This window comes from Alligator mississippiensis, chromosome 16 (assembly GCF_030867095.1).
Source record: "Alligator mississippiensis isolate rAllMis1 chromosome 16, rAllMis1, whole genome shotgun sequence".
In the NCBI taxonomy this organism is placed as follows: domain Eukaryota; kingdom Metazoa; phylum Chordata; order Crocodylia; family Alligatoridae; genus Alligator; species Alligator mississippiensis.
The window spans coordinates 1239278-1258214 of NC_081839.1; the positions used below are offsets into that span (position 1 = coordinate 1239278).

At 53.7% G+C, this 18937-nt stretch overlaps 1 protein-coding gene across 4 annotated transcripts in view; it reads right to left on the reverse strand.

Moving 5' to 3' along the window:
* Positions 1–1092: 1092 nt before the first annotated feature.
* The window catches only part of COMP (cartilage oligomeric matrix protein), a 45985-nt gene continuing 28140 nt past the window's right edge, over positions 1093–18937 (reverse strand). For all 4 annotated transcript variants that reach the window (XM_019483967.2, XM_006271017.4, XM_014595744.3 and 1 more), the window contains 18 exons: positions 17210–17295; positions 15292–15343; positions 12300–12478; positions 11109–11246; positions 10262–10339; positions 9945–10103; positions 8983–9087; positions 8551–8658; positions 7705–7864; positions 5630–5748; positions 5268–5320; positions 4693–4886; positions 4111–4289; positions 3717–3765; positions 2981–3177; positions 2631–2803; positions 2294–2433; positions 1093–1661 (listed from right to left, as the gene is read on the reverse strand). In XM_019483967.2, coding sequence (XP_019339512.1) covers positions 1603–1661; positions 2294–2433; positions 2631–2803; positions 2981–3177; positions 3717–3765; positions 4111–4289; positions 4693–4886; positions 5268–5320; positions 5630–5748; positions 7705–7864; positions 8551–8658; positions 8983–9087; positions 9945–10103; positions 10262–10339; positions 11109–11246; positions 12300–12478; positions 15292–15343; positions 17210–17295 — 2228 coding nt within the window. In that variant the 3' untranslated portion in view covers positions 1093–1602. The remainder of the gene's footprint in view (positions 1662–2293; positions 2434–2630; positions 2804–2980; positions 3178–3716; positions 3766–4110; positions 4290–4692; positions 4887–5267; positions 5321–5629; positions 5749–7704; positions 7865–8550; positions 8659–8982; positions 9088–9944; positions 10104–10261; positions 10340–11108; positions 11247–12299; positions 12479–15291; positions 15344–17209; positions 17296–18937) is intronic.

Here is an 18937-nt window from a genome sequence, read left to right on the forward strand (position 1 = left end):
GCTATATCAAAGCTATCCTGGGGCAGTGGCAGGATGGCAAGCATGGTGTGCGTGGAGTAGAGCACGCTCTGGGGGGCTTGGGCTGGATGGATGCACGTGTTGCACATCCTGGCACACTAGCACTGTCACCCTCCGAGCACAACTGATCCAGTCAGCACAGATTTGGAGCTAGGTGGTCAGAGGCACGGGGAGTTCAAAGTGGGGTTTGGACCAGAGCTCACGCCAAGTTCAGCTCCCAGCCTGACTCTGCCCTAAGGAGAGAAGGGTGGATCCTGCCATGGTTCAGGACTTGTCATGAGCCTGGGGATGAAAAATGCTAGAGCATCCCAGAGGAGCAGAGCCCTGCAGCTTGTCCTCTGCCAAGAGAAAAAAAGGGAGAGTTTCTCTACTGACAGAGGCCTGGGGAGAGGTCCCTGGTAGAATCAGAATCACAAACAATGAGGGTGGACGGGAACTCAGGAGGTCGCATCCAGTCCAAACCCCTGCTCCAAGCAGGACCAGTCCCAACTAAAGCCTCCCAGCCAAGGCTTTGTCTACCCGGGACTTAAACATCTCCAAGGATGGAGACTTCACCTCGCTAGATAACCCATTCCAGTGCTTCAACACCAGCCTCATGAAAGTTTTTTTCCTAATATCCAACTTCATCTTCCCTTGCTGCAACGTGAGCCCACTGCTCCTTGTTCTGTCATCTGAGAACAGCCCAGCTCCATCCTCTTTGCAACCCCCCTTCAGGGAGCTGAAGGCTGCTCTTAAACCCCCCTCTGTCTTCTCTTCTCCAGACGATCAGCCCAGCTCCCTCAGCCTCTCCTCATAAATAGTCATTTCCAGTACCTTCTTCTAACACTGTGATAGGAGCTCTAGCTATAACTGGCACACTGAGCTAGTAGTGGCTTGCCTCAGCTGAACTCCACAGTGCAAGACAGTGGGGTTTCAGCTGGCGCATGTGGCATCCCATGTGGTCCCATCTGCCAGCTGGGAGCTCCTCTTCTGCCCTTGTACCCGAAGGACTGGGCAAGAAGTACTTGTGTGCCGGTAGCTCCAGCTGCTCCCTTGTCTGCAGCCGGTCACTGAGGGAGCCCAAGCGGTCAGTGATCAAGGGGAAGTATGAGATCGTTTATTATCCAAACATTCCAGAACAAAGGTGCCCTCATAAAGTGTGTTTCATGTTCTGTGAGCAGTGCAGCCCCCGGCCCCACCGCCGCGTGCGTGTTTCTGGCAGTAAGACTCGACTGAACACAGAGAAGGAAAGGAACTTCAGAGCCACCGAGTGGGGGAACATGCCAGGAAACCCATCCATGCTACGCACTCGCACAGTTCCAGCCACTGCAGGTAGCTCCTCCCTCTGCACATCTGTGTCCACGTGGTGGAGAGCTAGTGCTACCAGCATAGTCATTTTGGCTTCTATTCACGCTTGAACTCTACCCGTCTGCAATTCCAACAGACTTGCATAGCAGAGAGTTGCTGCTGTGGGGAAGAGGCCAGCTACGCAGTGACACCTGGTGCTGTGCAGAGCGCAGTGGTACTTACAGTTCTTGGTTCAGTATATCAGAGAGGCAAGAGTTGGCAGCTGAGCACTTTTTTTAAAGCAAGTTTCGGACAAACTTAAACCCTGTGCTGGTTCTGCTGGGTCTGGAATGTCTCGTAATCTCCTGGAATGGTGTCTGGAGGGGAGGGAGAGAAGTAGATTAGCAGAGGAAGTGGAAAGGGAAAGCAGTGGCATAAGCTGGAGGTGCAGCTGCATGGGGGCGACAGCAGGAGATGGACGAGTACTGGAAGAAAACAAGACCTGCTGTGCATGGGCTTCCCCACTGGGGAGGCTGCAGATCTCCTCCATGAATCTCTGCGGTGCCCCTGCAGTGGCATTTGCTTATTCACATTTAAATAGCAGGAGTCAGCTTCAAACCCAAGAGAAGGTGCTGCTGGGCACAGGGGCACTGCCCATACTATCCTAACCAACCTCCAGGGAAGTGACTGTTCTACCTCCAAACCTTCCGCAGCGTCAGTACCCCAGAAAGTCCCCGTGGTGAGGTCTGCATCGCAGCAGTGGCCAAGGCTGCACCTAGCTGAGGGACTCACTGGCTCTGGAGGGAAGTTCTGGAGTGCAGACACATGCCCCTTCCTGTAAGAGGCTGGGGGCAAGGGGGAAGGGTTGCATCCTGCTGCACCTCTGAGTACAAAATGCAGGTCGGGTGTTCAGTCTGTCAGGAGATCAGGGACCACTGCTACCCCAGACACACAGGCCTCTAGATGCCAGGAGCAAGCTGTTCTCTGCGCTGACATGTGGAGCACTCACCATTGCAACGGTAGCGCAGGTTTGACCAGATGATGTTCTCCTGCGAGAAGCAGAAGACGCCCAAGCGACCCCCTCGCATGGTTGTATCAAGGACCACACCGGTGTCCGCTACCATTTCGGGGCCTTCGTAGAAGCGAGCTCTGGAAAGGGACAGAGGAGTTGGGTGTCACTAGGTCTGGCCTTTCTCCAAGGAGGAGGGTTCTCCTTCCTGCCATGGTGTGAACAAGGGGAGGAGCACAGTGTTGGGGGCCTCACCGCTCTTTCAACTACGCTTGAAATAGTTGGGGCAGATTCCAGGTCCTCTTGGAAGGGGCACTGAGCAAACCCTGCCCCTTACCTGATATAGCCAACTTGGGGCCGGTGCTGGAGGAACCAGCGGTAAGAGGTCTTGTCCTTCCAGCCAACGTTGCGAGGGTCTTTCCACAGCAGTTTAACCTGGTCGGTGGTGTCTCCCGTGTGCCACAGGGAATTGCGGAGATACTCGCCTGGGCCCGTTTTAGACTTCACGGCCTGTGGGAAGAGAGGTGGTCTTGGTTGGGGAGGGGTGGGGGAAGATCAGGCAGCCAGATTTGTGCACTATACAGGCCTCCTTGGTGTTGAAACAAGGCGGAAATACCACCCCATATACTATTTTTGCCCGTACGCACCCCACCACCCCCGGCTCTTTCCCTGCAGCGGTCTCATTACCTTCAGCTGAATGCCAGGCTCAGCTACTGCTCGGAAAGGGTTCGCCTGCCAGTAGGTCTGCTCCATCTGCTTCCACATGACAACGTAGAAGCTGGCGCTGTCCTGATAGCCGAATATAAAGCCAGCATAGTCGTCATCCGTAGCAGTGTTGACGTGGAAGGTGCCTTCAAAATCCACGCCGTTGAATGCAGTGTAACCTTAAGCAATGGAGAGCAAACACACCACTCGAGTGCCGAGCCTTCACGACTGCCCTGGAGCGCCATCCATCCTGCTGGTGCTGGGCATTCCCTCCAGGGAGCCAGGCCCACCAGGCCCCTCCCTCTGTCTCTCCCCATGTCGGACTTCGGCTTCAGACTAGACCCCTGCAGCTCATCTGAGCTGCAGCAGTGTTGGCAGGGGAGTGTTGCACCCTGCACAGTGACCTCACCCCAGATTGATGGAAGCGGGCTGTGGCAGGGAGGGACAACACCTTTCACACCCCCCAGCTGCCATAGCTCCATCAGCCACACTTTGGAGGGCAGAGCAGGCCTTCACGTAGCTTAGAGCATGCAAGCTGCTGAACAGCCCAGGTGCAAAACCCTCCTCTGCCTCTGCCCCCAGTTCCCTGGTGAGACAAGAGCTCCTTTCACTGAAGGAGGAAGTTGGTTGAACCATTAGAACAAGTCTCCCAAACACTTTTTGCAGCTGTGCTAGGAAAGGAAACGTGCCCCTTTTAACAAGCCACGAGGTGTCTCACCCACAGCCAGGCCGGGGTCGCTGTTCATGGTCTGGACGATTTCCATGCCCTGTGAAATGCAAAGGTTGGCCTGTTAGCACCAGGGCTAGCAAGGCTGCATTTGTCAGTCCAGGAGAAAGGGTGCGCATGCGTGCCTCCCTCGGCCTGGGCCAGCCGCAGGCCCTGCTGCAGAGAGGATGGAGTTCACAGAGCACCTCAACACGCAGCCAGCTTCCGACACAAGTGCTCTGTGTACTGCAACACCGGTAGCTGAAGGCCCTCAGGGCAGGGACAGGGGCAGCAGTGTCAGCCAGTAAAGGCTGAAGCCAAGAGGCTCAGCAAGGGCTGCCACACTGGCTTGTCCATGAAGAAGTGGAGCTGAGCCCCATCCCCCCTCTGACAGTCCGTCTACTACCTGATTGAGGACGATCCAGTTGGGGTCAATCTGTGCATCACCCTCTGGGTCCAGCACAACAGTCTGGAAAGCCCTGAAGTCTGTCAGCGTCACCTCCGCGTTCTCTGGGCACACGTCGATTCTGTCGATCACCCTGTCACTGTCAAAGTCATCTTCACACAGGTTCCCCACGCCATCACCTGGAAGGGATGCAGGAGAGGGGCTGAGAGCATTGCTCTCCACCGAGGTGCTTGGCACTCTGCTAGCTCTCAGCCAGAGCTGTTAGAGGCCATGTCTATGCCCCCCAGGGACGAGTCCTCTGGGAGGAGCTCAGTGCCTCTCCTATGAGGTGGTTACATGGGAATCCCAACACATTCCCTCCTCTCTTGCTCGTGGAGATGCAGTTAACAGAGGAGGCTCACACCTGGAAATGTACTAACTGTGGGAGCTGCTGGCAGCGACTGTAGGGGCAGCACCACATAGCTCCTGAGAGGGCCCCAGGCTCAGGTATGGAGGTAATCATCCTTGCAGCTGGCATTAGGGTGTGATTGAAAGCTGGGGCTAGGCAAGTCACAGGGGTGAACACTGTCTCTGTTCCCTCACCATCTGTATCCTCTTGGCCAGGGTTGGGGACCAGCCGGCAGTTATCAGGGCCTGGAGGTTTGGTATCAGGGATGCCGTCATTATCGTCATCGTCATCACACTCGTCTCCAACCCCATCACCATCAGTGTCCTGCTGGGAGCTGTTGGGCACTGTGGGGCAGTTGTCTCGCGAGTCCTGGTGGCCGTCCCCATCTCTGGCAGAGAGAGCAGGCTGCATGAGCAGAGCAGGAGCTGGCGCACACTTCAGGGGGAAAGCGCACAGGAAGGGTCCCTGCTTCCACATGGCAAGGGAGGCAGGCTGCAGCGTGGGGCTTTTGCAATAAAGCATGCTGTACTTCCCTGCCCCCTCGCTCCGCTCCCCACAAGACAGCACGCAGTAGGTGGTGGGTTTGCCCACCCTAAACCTCACCTTGTAACTTGCCCCAGCACAGGTTTTAAAGCCCCTGGTGCGAGGCAAAAGTAGGCAGCAGCCCAAGAGCAGCATCTAGTTAAGTGCAGCTGTTGCTAGTTACCGAGCATACCTGAGCCTCTCGCTCCACCCAACCTAAACCAGCAGCTGTGCAGCTAGTACTTACTGGTCCTGGTTGGTGTCACAGACATCTCCCACAAGGTCATGGTCTGTATCTTTCTGGTGAAACAAGACGGTGACAAACAGTGTAAACGTGCTGCAGGCACCCCCATCCTATGTGCATGCCCCCAAGCCCGGAGACCTTGGAGTTCAGATGCCCCCCAGTCCCGTTTGCCTCTAGCCAAAAGGCCAAAGGAGCAAGCTAGAGGGAAAGCCTGGGAACAATCCCCCATCACCATAAACTGTGTAGCCGAGATCCTCGCGCTGGGAGGCATTTGTAGACTCTTACAGGGGTCAGCCTGCCCGCCGCGCAAGGGACAGGCCTTCACTACACCTAGCCATTCAAGGACAAGGATGTACTGACTCTACCTGGTCTGGGTTGCTGACGGTTGGGCAGCTGTCACACACATCGCCTACGCCGTCCCCATCACTGTCCTTCTGATCAGGGTTAGGGATCTTCTTACAGTTGTCCACTGCATTCTTGATCGCTGCAAGAGATGTACAGTGAGCCCTTCTAGCCAGTACTGCCTCTGGAGGCAGCTAGCGCACACACTGTGGCTACAGGACAATGGCTCACTCTGTTCCGTAACACACTGGCTTCAGTTAGTGCCTGCGCTTGTGTGGATCCACCTGTGGACTCACTGACTTTCATCCTTTCAGGAGCTGCGTCATCAGGGAGGAGCCCAGAGTGCTGCAGTGGTTTGGTGCCCAAAGCACATACCCACAGAGCAGCAGTCCCTTCCACAGACTTCTGAGGGCTTGGGGCAAGCATGCACAGACTGAAAGGGAGTCAGGGGCCCAGGACAACCACTGAAGTACTAGGGCTTCTTGCACATGGAAGAAGGCTGCCCGCCCTCACACAGCCTAGAGGTGAAAGCACGTGTGTGTGGCCAGGACTCAGCAGTTTAGAGCAGCTTCTTATATCTGCCCAAAGGCCAGAGCAGTTCCCACAGTCATGTGCTGCAAGCACCCAGGTGGGCCATGTCTGCACTACACCTTCCCCTGCTTCTCCAGCTCCAACACTGGAAACCTTTGTGTCTGCACATTAACACTGGTGTAGACCTTCTGGCAACCTGGCCAGGACCCTTCACCAGCATGCAGGCTGCTCTCAGGTCCTGTGTAGGATGGGTGGGTGCTCCCACCTTTACCTAGCCACTAACTAGCAGGCCTGCTTCATAGGGGATGGGGGCATGTGGTGCTGGCTCTCCTTCCATGTGTCCAGGCTTTCTGTTGCTGAGATGAGCCTAGAGGCCTTTATCAAGCACCTGGAAAGGGAGCCAGTCCATGCTATTTCCTCTGTACAAGAGGCAGGAGGCAGGCAGGGCTGTCCCACCAGGGCTTAATGGGTGCTGGACGTGTCTTCCTGTGGTCCTGCTACAGAGCCACTGCAGAAAGGGAGGGAAGGTTTCCACAGTACGGCTGTTGAGATGGAGCTCACACTGGGGAAAGGGCTGCACCTGTTGCCAGGGCAAGAGTCCTGTACAAATGTGTTTGGTGTGTCGCCCCGTTATGGTCCCCGGCCACATCTGTGCTAATAAGGCTTGGGAGAACTGCAGCGAGTCAGGGCTGGGCAGCACAAGAGCTGTGAGCTGTAGGGGGGTCAGGCGTGGGGGGGGAAACATGCACGACTGCAGTGGGTTTTCTGCTCCACAGCAGACTTTGCGGATTAGCCTTGGCTTGTCTTATTGCCTCTTGGCTGTTTGACTTGAGAGATGCAGACAGCATTTCCCAAGGCCTGAGACAGACGAGGAATGAGCTAATCAGAAACCTGCTCAACCTCACTCCTCCCACTGTGCCATTTGCTACCGCCTCCGTGCCAGCCAGACACGGAAGCAGGAAGCAGCAACTCTCCTGTGGCACCAGATGCTCGGGAAGAGTCTGCTGCTGGATTTCCATTATTGCAGGCTGGAGCCAGGTGATGTCGGTGCACATGTGCAGCAGACAGAGACAGTGTGCAGACAGCTTTACAACCAGACCAACCGCTTCCCAGGGTGCAGCCCTGACACCTGCTGCCTCGGCCCAGTCACTCAGAACTCCCTGGCTGTTTCTCCACTTTCTCATCAGCTGGAAGTGAACCCTGCTCCATGAGCTGAGTGCCCTTAGTCACAATGAGGTCAGCATGCCCAGCAGTCTCATTTCCCTTAGGAGGCAGCTGTAGCTCAGGCTGAGCAAGGAGAAGGCACCAGTTCTTTGTGCCAGCCACCAGGCTCTCACATACGTGCAGTGAGAGCCAGACCATGAAGGCCCCTGGCTTCTGTCCTGATGGAGAACTCCATGCCCTGCTGCTTTAGCCACTCTGAAACGAGTGCTTTTCCTGCACAGCTGCAGGTCTCCATTCTGCCTGTGGCTGAGGGACTGGGTGAGCCCAAGGTGCTGCAGATTACACTGGAGCTGTGGCACTTCCTTGGGGGATGCACCCACCCCCATTTCCGCTCTACTCTTACTGTCTCCATCCATGTCGTCGTCACACTCGTCGCCCTTCCCATCGCTGTCAATGTCCCGCTGGTCGTTGTTCTTCACGTTCCGGCAGTTGTCACAGACGTCACCAAAGCTGTCCTTGTCTGCATTGCGCTGGTCCGTATTGCGCACAAAGACACAGTTGTCCTGCCAAGGGGAAGGGGAGAGGTGGGGATGAGGGCAGCCTGATGAAGCTGGGCATGGCAGCAGGGAGCAGGACAGAGGGCCACGAGGATAGAGAGGGCTGCTTACAGCAACCTATTCTGACTGGTCTGAGCCCAGTGCTGGCACTGGGGATGGCCCCCTTGATGAGGGCACAGGCCCTGACAGTACAACAGCCGGTTCAGCTGCACCAGCAAGAGCTTGAGGCAGCACCTACCCAGAAGGACACCAGTACACCTCAGGCCTAGCACTGGAAGGAGATGGGAATACCCTGCTCTTCCCTACCCTCCACTCACAGTCTGAATCTCTGCCTTCCCAGTCCCTCCCACCTGGAGCATTTCAGTAGGGAGGGAGGAGTTCCAACCCCATTATACAGGCAAGAGGTTCCCCAGGGTACATCTGAAGCCCACAGTCCAACACAGCCGCTGCAGTTCAAGTTCAAGTGGGGTTCCACAGAGTCCGCCCAGCTGCCGCGGGCCCGATCAGAGCCAGCCACACCACCCATGTTAGAGATGAGTCTGTGAGAGGTTGGGTCCCAAACTCTGGCTAGTGATGGAGCATAGTAAGCTGGGACCTCTCATGTCCCTGGTCCCTGATGACAAAGGTGGCTGCAATGGGGACCCCCCCAGGAGGCATAGAGGTTTTTTGGGGGGAAGCATCAGAGCCCAAACCTCAGTATTTAATATCCCGTCTCCATCCGCATCATCATCGCATGCATCGCCAATGCCATCCCTGTCTGCATCCTCCTGGCCAGAGTTGGGGACGGTCAGGCAGTTGTCCTGCAGGAGACACAGCTGTTAGGTCCCAGGACCTGCTAGTGTTTTGACGGTACCCTCCACCCACATGGTGCTTGACAAGGCAGGGCCCCCCCACCCCCCCCCCACCCCTTTGGGCCCTTTCAGGCCAACAGCAGAGGGCCTGGGAGGGGTGGGGGTGTCCTTGTGGCCAGGACCATTTTAGCCAGCTGGGGGCCTGGTACCCAAGGTGTGTGCAAGAGGATATGACCTGTCTGATCAGCCTCTGTGCCAGGCTCATGCTCCGCACTGCCCCGTTTTCCTGACACTGCCCAGTTCCTCGCTGGGCAGGTCGAGGTGGCGTCCTACCTTGCGGCACTTGCGGTCTGTGCAGCGCAGCTTCTCATCAGGGAACCCATCGATGTCGGTGTCCTTCCCGCAGATGTAGCCATTCCCTGCCCACCCTACGATGCACTGCAAGACAGCAGAGCCAGGGAGTGAGGCTGTGGCAAGCCCCGGATTGGCCACCTCCTGCTTTGCTGAACATGTGCCTCCAAGCTGCGGGACTGTATGCAATGAACTCCTCTGGTCTCCGGCTCTGCAGTCTATCGGCAAAACATCCCCTTGAAGGCACAATTATGCTGCCACAAGGCATTAGTTCAGATCTGTGCTCTTGGCGGAAGCCCGAGGTGTAACTGAGAAATACAGCAGCAAAGGCCTTCCCCTGTCATAATGCATATGTAATGCCTAATGCAGGGTGCCAGACTGCAGCTCCCACTTGAACATGGATCACGCCTCCTTTCAACGCCTCTAACTCTGCAGAGCTAGAGAAGCACACAGCTCAGAGTATGCACTCAGGCTCAGGAAGGCAACTTACCACCCTCTGCTCCATGGGCAGCTAGCCACAGCGTAGAGCGTTAAAGAGGAAAGAACTGGCACAGAGCAGTGGTTCTCAAGCTTTTCAGGTCATGTGCCCCTTTCTTGTGTTCTCCTCTGTGTACCCCTCTAATTCAGTGTTACAGAGAACAAAGAGTCACATTTTGTCACTGCAAACTCACGGTAACATTGCCAAAAAGCAAAAACAGATGGAGGAGTTGTTCCTTTCTTCTCCATTTCTAGTTCCCCTTCCCCTTCCGGTAGAAGTCTGCTGCACACCCCTGGGGAACACATGCTTAGGTTTGAGAGACTGGTACCGCCCTGAGCGAGTGACACGTGATGACCGGTAGGGGGCAGTGGCAGATGTGAGCCAAGGGATTCGTGGAACTGGTTGGAGGCTAAAAAGTAAAAACTGAAGACCCTGCCGTGTGAACCAAGGGAGGTCTGGGTCTTACCACACAAGAGATGCTCCCATCGCGCTCCACGATGCACTCAGCCTTCTCATGGCATGGGCTGAGTTCCCCGTTAGGACAACGTCTCTGTGTCTGGCTTCTGCACCCAGTGACTTGGTCCCCAATGAAGCCAGGCTTACAAGCCCCACACTTGTAGGATCCCTACAAGAAGAGCAGCAAGCAGAAGCTATCACATGGGTGCAGGGAAAGCGCTGTCTGAATCCCTCAAGCAGCTGGTGTCTGCTCTGCCCCAGCTGAGAGAGAGCTACTTCCAGGTGCTGGGGTGCCAGGCCCGGGCAAGGCCAGCTGGCAGTACTCACCCGGGTGTTGATGCAGATGGAGTTGGGGACGCAGGTGGTGGCGCCAGGCGTCTCGCACTCGTTGATGTCAGTGCAAACCTGTGCAGCGAGGAGGAAGTGGGAGGGGTACAGAACAGACATATACAGTGAATCACAGTCCTGCTTCACACCCCCCCGGGATCCATGCAGCTCAGCATCCCCCTCTGGCTGAGCCCCAGAAGGACCTGATGCTGCTGCTTCAAGATCCCCCCTGGGGGTCAATCCCTTGAGGAGTCCCCCAGGCTATGGGAAGTGTTGAAGGATCTCTGCCACTGCAGCTCTCCAGTCAGGCAGCAGTTTTATTTAAGGGTGGCTTGTAGGGGCAGTCTCACGACAAGACACATCAGTCACTGGAGGAGGAAAAGGCAGAGGATGCTTCCCCGAGCCAGCTGATGGCTCTCAGCCTCCTGCTGTACCCCCACGTCCTCTGTAGATGCCTTATACATCCCAACAGGGCTGGCTGGGATACTAGGCATCCCCCCGCCCCCCTCTGCACAGCACTAGTGCTGGGGTCCCTGGGCTGGGCTAGCTGCCAGGGGTATGAGTGCTCACTGCCTGGTGCTTGGTTCTGCCAAGTCAGGCAGGGAGGAGGCAAGTCTCGGTGCTGAGCAGCAGGAATGAAAGTCACTCTGCCACTGACTTGCTGCGCACCTTGGGCAAGGCATTGTTTTCTGTGCTTTGGCATCCTCAGCTCTAGAAAGGCATGGACGATTCACTTCCACCTCAGGGCTTTGAGAAACTGAACTGACATTTGCATGGGGCTTGAGACCACTGGGTGACAGTGCGAAGGGTTAATGGTTACCACTGGAGTAGTTTCGCTGGGAGTTACCTGTCTGTTGGCTCTGGCAAAGGGTAGTCCAACCCCTTCCACAGGCTGGCCAGAGTAACCAGGAGGGCAGGGGTCACAACGGTAGCCAGGTGCTGTGTTGGTGCAGTGGACTTTGGCGAAGCAGGGATTGACAGAGCACTGTGAGAAGGAAGGAGAGCTGCTGAATCACTCATCTCAGCTGCAAGCCAATTGCTCCCCTGGCAGACTGTGAAGGGGCTGGGCACAGAGAGTAAGCCCCACCGGTCAGAGGGGCTAGAAACTCTACATTTATTTGTGAAGAGAGAGCACAGCTCCCTCAGGCTGCACATGGGTGCCAACAAAAAAGCAAACTGTCTTTTGAGTCTCCCATTTGGTTTCCCCTAAGGCACCATCTGTTACCTGGGATCCTGCTGCTTGGCAGTGTCACTGAAGCCAAAGTGCCAGACCTTCTGGTGCGCTGCCCCTGGCTCTCACCCCCTGGCAGTTCACCTGCCATACAGAGAGGTCCCTGCCCTTCCCACAGGAGTGTGCAAGGACTCCAGTCCCAAAGGTTAAGCAAAGAGTATCATCTCCCCCACTGTCATGTCAATCACATTCTCATGGACAGGCTACAGCAGCATTACACCCCAGCGACATGCAGGAACCTCAACGACCAAACATTTCCCCTGGAGAAATGCAGCCGTGGAGAACAAGCCTGTGCTAACTTAACCCCTCACTCCTGAAGGCTAACCAAGAGCGCTGCCTACTAGAGGCTGCATAGAGATGATGGAAACCTTGGGCTGCTTTTAAGCATCCAGAGGGTGCCAGCAATGCTGGCTTCACTGCATGCAGGGTACACAGATTCAAGCCCTACCTACAAGGCCATTTTCATTCCATTCGTTCCCTAGATGTTAAGATAGAAAGGGCCTGTTGGTTCTCCAGTCTCATCTCCAGCACAGATTATGTCAGAGGCCCTCACCCAACACCACCCGCATCAAACCTAGAGCTTCTGTTTGACTGTAAGAATCTCTTGCAGAAAGAGACGCCCAGTCTTGACTTAGAAACCCCCTGCCATGGAGGAAACAGGGGGTTAGATACAGGTCCCACTCCACTTGCACCATGGGGACTCTGGCTTGTTTCATGACACTGGGGCCCTCCATTACAGTGCTCCAGAGAGAGGAGTTAGCTCCACCCTTGTGTAGCTCCCAGTCGGTCACCACAGGGGGTCTGTACCTCATTGATGTCTGTGCAATGTGTCCCATTGCCTGTATATCCTGGAGGGCAGCCTCCACAGCGGAAGCCAGGTTCGGTGCTGGTCTGGGTACAGGTAACGCCGGGGAAACAAGGGTTTGGCACGCATCTGTTGAATGCCGTCATGCTGATCCCTGGGCCAGTCACCTCTGTGTGCATGCCTGGGGAGCACAGGCACGTTAGAACAGCACTTGGCATACTTACCCTTCTTCAGTCCCATCTAGTTAGGGGGCAGGGCAGGGGGGCTTCAAAGTGCTTCACAAATAATGAACTGCCTCCACAACCCTCTGGGAGGCTGAGAGGTGACATCCCCACATAATAGCAGCTTGACAGAGGCCCCAGAGCAATGGCAAGACTGGAAAATACAACCAGGAGTCCTAACATCTCACCCAGTGCCCTTAATCACATCACTGTCCTACTTGCCCGTATTTATCCCAGTAGTAAGAACCAAATGGATACTCATATAGGGCCACAAAACCAGCCCTGGTGAAGGGCTCAAATACTGCTAGATTAGGGCCTATCTAGCAGCTTAAAGGTCAGCCCAAGAAAGCCATGACCCATTCTGTCTTGCAGAGCAGGTGTAGAGCTGCAGCACCGGTTTACAGCCCTCTTTGCTGCTCTGGAAGCCCTGAGGATACCCCAGGAATGCAAAATAATCCCTCTCTCCCCCATGTGACAAAAAGCTGTGCAGAAAGAAGCTTTCAGGAGCTCCCAGCCTCTGCAAAAGAAGGTACATGCCCTCAATTAGCTGTGTCACTTCATAGCTTAGAAGCCCTCTTGGATTTCTTGACGACTTAGGGAGACTGCTGTCATCTTTGTTTGGCTGGGAGACCTCACTCCAGCCTGGCAGACTAGGGCCTGCCTCAGTCACTCACAGCCTCATCACTTCTCAGCGGCAATAGAGGAGTGTGAGGTACCTGGGCACAGGGCCTTCAGCGCTCCAGGGAATTCCAAGTAGTGCAGAATCTGCCCAAGCTGCTGCAAGTACATGAAACCTGTCCTTTGTGCTCAGCACTGATCACCCAGGGAATTTCCAATCAAGTGCAAGGTCTGGGTCCTTCGAGATGCTCCATGGCCTGAGCCCAGAACACCTAATAGAGCCTGAACCTGCAGGCCGAAGTGTGTCATGAACAGCTGTGCTCCTCTGGCACTACAGAACTTTCCAAGAAGGGTAAAGCTAGTCTGTGTGGAAGAGGGGCCTCTTCTGGAGGTGGGCCAAGGACTGTGCAATTAACTCCCTCAAGAACATGGGGCCACAACAAGATTCCCTGGTGCAAGTGCCAGGCAGGCTCCTCCAGCTTTGGTTTCCCCCATATCAATACCTAATGCATATGTTAAATAGGTAACTGAAGCCCCTCCACAACAAGACACTCCACTGCTCACGTATTTCCCCAGGAAGAGGATGAAAAAACAAATAACAAATGACTGATATTAGTCACATTGCTCCATGCACCACTGGAAGGGGCTCTGATGCAGTGGTGATGAGTGTGGTATAAGAACCTCCATAAAACAGAACAACAAGTGGAGAAGGCAGAGATCAAGTGAAAGAGAGAGAGCTCAAGACAGTTTTACGAGCAAGTTATTAAAACAATTGCTGTGGGTGACTGCAATTCTGTTCTGCAGATCCCAGAGGCTTTGGCTAATCGCTTTTCCAGCAGACGAACAACCTCTCTAAATGTGGAAACAGTTACTGCTCTATCCTTTGGATGTGCCGGCAAACAACACAGCATCTCCAGGAGCCGTGCAGTCTTATGCCAGATATACCAGAAGTGAGTCTCAGCCCACAGCACGAGTTACCAGAGAGCAGAGGATGCGACTGTTAGGTGAAATGTGATGGCGCTGTTTCCTGAATCCCCTGCAATTAGCTCCCTGGTTTGGGTGGTGGTAAGTGGACCATGGAGGGACTGGCAGAGCGTGCCTCTTGGGGGTGATGTTCCATTTCATTCGCAGCTCAAGAGCAGCCAACTCCAACCAGCCAGACACACCCAGCCGTGCATTCCTGGGCGATTCTAACACATGCCTTGGTTGTTAGCAGACTTGTGGCTGGGCAGCTTTCCACACCTGAGAATGTAAAGGTCCCCCGGGAAACTGGAGCGTGGCACAGCCTCGGGCTGTTACAAAGTGGAGTTTATGAACGGTTGAGCAACCTAATAACTGGACTTTGGTTGCTGGTTAAGCAACCAAATAGCTCCCCAACGAAATAGGGGAGGAGGGGGAGGAGAGAAGGAAGGACAGTTCAAGATGGAATAGACCTGGGCAACATGGACCTAGAAGACTACTCTGTTTTGGGTCCTGACCTCATGCCATGGCACTGGGTTTGCCTCCGGTGAGATTTTCACACAAAAGGCCATGTGGATACTTGTGTCTTTCTACAGGCAACCGTTTACCTTATGTTAGTGAGGAACGTGTTTGAGCTAACCCAAAGTGAGACTGTCCACACATAGTTTTACAGCAGTTTAATCAAACCAGTGTAAATTTGTGTAGACAAGACCGGTGCTTCAGAGAGAATGAAGTTTAAATAAGTGAGTGGTTCTCACCCTCATCCTACCCACCTCACATAAATGATCTGCCTTCAATTACTCAGGACCCAACAGGCTCAGGCAGACCTGGGCTGGCAGCCTGAACATAGATCTGGGATCCAGAAACTCCCATGTGCTGGCCCTGACATGAACACTGGCTCACTGCAGGACCTTAGGAAGCCATTACTTTCATGTTTTACCCACCCATAATAGTAATAAGAGTCTCAGCTGCTTCCTGGGCTGTGGGAATGATCTGGAAAGACCTACAAACATTTGAAATGTGTTAAGAGCAGCGATACCAAGACCAAAGATTACCAGATGACCCTTCTAGTGAATGTGGTGCAAGCCAACTTGATGGGGACTGCAGAACATGGTGTTTTACCGTCCAGTCCAACAAATGTGCAAGACAGGAAGTGTACAGTGAGACATGAGGCATTTAAACATGCGATACTCACCACAGGCATCACACTCCATGACCGTATTCTTCAGGAATGTTATCTCCTTGATCTAGAAAGGAACAAGAATCAACATTTAGCTGGATACCGAGTGTGGCTCCCACCTAAGCTAACGCAAGCCAGAAGTGAACGGTACATTAGGTACAACTCTAGATTCTGTGCACAATGCATATTTTATCTGGCCCCATCCAGGCTAGAAAACTAGCTTGCACTTGGAAACACAATTGGCCAGCATGTTTTCCAGATGTGACTTTGCACTTAGTGCTGTCAGGTTTAACACTTTTGAAGCATCTTATCTGGTCATAGGGAATCTGCTACACAAACCAAACTGGCTGGCTAGGTCATTTCAGCTCTGATTTCTGTTGTTCTACAGGCAGCGGATGTGCCAGGGAAGGAGTGGAAATCCACAGCCTTGCTCAGGAACAAATACCTTGCTGCCCTTCAGCACCCAGCACACCTCAGGTTCTCTTCACTGGTAGTTCATTTTGTGGGGCACCTACACAGAATCATCTGTCTATGCTTCCTCCATGACTCCCAGGTACCAAGGCAGGTTCTAATTTTATAGTAAATACTTCCCCCATTCATTGTTTACCTGGGGTCACACAAAATTTAGTTTAATGTGTGTTAAATAACTTAAGCTAACCCAGACACAGATCTAAAGCAAAGTCCCTATTCTAAAACATCGCAAGCCTGGGGAAGGGAATGGAGGAAGTTTGGGTCATGAACGGAACACAGCTAATCGGTCCCATCTCTAGTTCATCTACATATTGCTTTATGCCGGTGATTCATGGGCCTGAAATGGCCAGTTTTTACTGCTCTCATTGCTGCCCTTCACTGCCAACCTCTGCGAAGCTGGATCATGGAAAATTAAGCTACAAAAATCTTTGTGCGTGTTAAAGAAATTAAGGGCACATCTGCACAAGCTTCCACCTTGGCTCTCCAAGCATGTACGTAACTCCATCAGCTGGGAGGGTCTTTTTAAAAGGCTAGACACTGTTTGAGACAGAAACCAGGGCAAAAAAGTGGGGAGCAGGGAACAAGAGAACGAATAGGAAAACCTGCCCAGAGAGGCAGTGCTAAGCTGGAAGGGGATGCTGGAAAGCATCACCCCAGGCTGCCAGGAACCGTGTCTGACCTGATTCCTAGTAAATACTGGGTATTTATGCAGAAGCCTGAAATGTGAAAGTAACTTAATGCAACAGATGGTTTTGCAGATCAGAGGCTGCCCAGTTTGCACTGGCACAGAGGCCTGGCTGCCATTCCTGTATCTGGCAGGCAGAGCCTGCTGCCCTCAGTGCACAGCCTGGAGAGAGGGAGAATGGAACCTTCTATGTAGTCAGAAAAGAGCTGACCAGACAAACCATGACCAACTCGTTAAAATGGGGACAGATCTGAACTCCCCAAAGTTCTCGTCTCCCTCCAACTGCTGGAGCCAGAGAGGTTTAGGATTAAAGCAACAGGAGAACACAGGGGCAGTAAATACAGGGCTTGGGTAGGTCATATAGGACTTCTGTATTTAGGACACTACTAGGGGTCTTGAAAGAGCTCCTGTCTCTTCCAAGCCTGGCCTGTTTGCTCATTGCACAAGCCCACAAAACCAAGGAAAAAGTGACATGGTTGTTCCACTCTCACATGCCCAGCTGTGTGCGTGTCTACTTTGAAAAAAGAGTCGCTCTCCAATTAAGTTAATTTTCAAAAGACGTGGGCCGAAGCAGCAGAGCACGTGCCTGTATCATCCCACGCACATGGCAGGAGTGCTCAGAGCCAGTACTGGGGCCAGCAGCATATCCTGCCTCTCCCCAAGTGGCTAAACCACTTTATCCCAGCCAAGAAGAATACATCCTGCTCAATTGGCCAACATACCAGGCAGGACCCCCTCGGTCCCTCCAGCACAGTGTGTAAGGCCTTTCTCACTTACCTGCTGCTTCAGCAAGTCTCTGACTTCCAGCAGCACCCTGTTCGTCTCTCTCATCTCAGCCAGCATCTGGGGCCCAACATCGCCTCCTACAGAAAGCACAAGTGTCAGGACCTGCAGATGATGCTGCTAGTCATGCCCTACTCAACTATTGCTTGGCTTGTATATTCTGGGTTCTTACCACTTTGTCCTTTCTGAGCATTGCCAAATACCCTGTTCAACAGCATTCCCCAGGCCCAGGCTCAAAGGAGAATCCATTCCTGTTGCACAGCACAGAGCCAGGGCCAGAGGGCAGCAACATTAACATAAAATGTGAGTTTTTTTAAATCAAAAGAGAACATCAAATTGGATCACAAGAGCTCAGTGTCAGGGAAGCCTCATGCCCGAACTGTTTCCTGGGCCCATCCCAATACGAGATGAATGATGGTCCAAGGAGCAGCGTTCTTGGTAACTGACCAAACCCCAGTGCACAAGGTAACACTTATCCCCAAGCAAACACGCGGGTTAGCCTGACAATGTAGTGGTTAGGAGAGCCACTGATGTGGCAGTTTAGTGCCATTTGGGCACTGCAGGGCTTTCCGACCAGGAGGATAGGAGGACAGAGGCAAATTTACAGCCCGAGGCAGTGGAGGCTTATGTGAAAGAGCAGCACAGAAAGCTCGCTGAGCAGGCTGTCGGGGAGCTGCTGCCAGGCACAGAAAGCAGGGCTGCTGCATGTGGGCACTGCCAACCCTGCCCCTGAGTGACAGTTGCCTCTTTACCTGATGCTGTCACGCAGGGAGCTTTGCTTTCTCCCTGTCACACAGCAGCAGCTTCCACTGGAATAGAAAACTGCCTTGCAGTGATTTTTGGAACACAAATGGATATGTGCCCACCCACAAAGAGGCAGCGTCTGCAGGCTGCAACTCAAGGGAGAGCGAACAGAGCTGTGCAAAATGTCTCCTGGGTCATCACCAGCATCAAAAGGAAATCTAGGGCAGTGCTTCTCAAAGTGGTGGTCCGTGGACCGGTGCTGGTCTGCGAGCCACCGGTCGCCAGTCTGCAGCGAGTTGCCAGGAAAGAAAGAAATATATTTTCAGAAGCATAACACTGATATGTCATAGCGCCACAGTACATAAGTTCCAACACTCCAGGTGACGTCACGTCGTGTGAGGTGAGGAAAGAGAAAGAAACAGCCAGTCGCACAGTTGTGTAGTGCTGTTACACGCAGTTGCTGCCAGTGGCTGAACCGGGCACCGGCCCCTGGCCCACTGGAAAAAAAATTGCCGGTCCACCACATCAGATAGTTTGCAAAGGACTGAACTAGAGCATGTGCTTCTGTTTGAGAGTACAACCCTCAAGACCAACTGCCTGGGGAAAATGCCATGTGATTTAAGACACGGCACAATCATTCATGCCTTGTCACCTACAGGTGACATCCTGGGGCCCATCCTGCACCATTACACTCAAAGAACTTGAAACCATGACTGGCTGCCTGTTGAGCAGAGCTTGTCAGCGACCTGCATTGGCTCCCACTTTGTTTGGGGATGAAATTCAAGGCAACTCTTGATCTATAAATTCCTGAGTACTTTGGGCCCCATCAGCCCAGAGCAGGTGTGATCTTCCAGTTCTCTCAAGTAAATACAATCAGGGCACCAAATGGCAAGACATTCTCAGCCACAGATCCCTAGGCCAGCATTTCATACATTCTCCCTTCTTCCTCCTGCCTCCCTCCTCCTCTTCCCAGCCTCT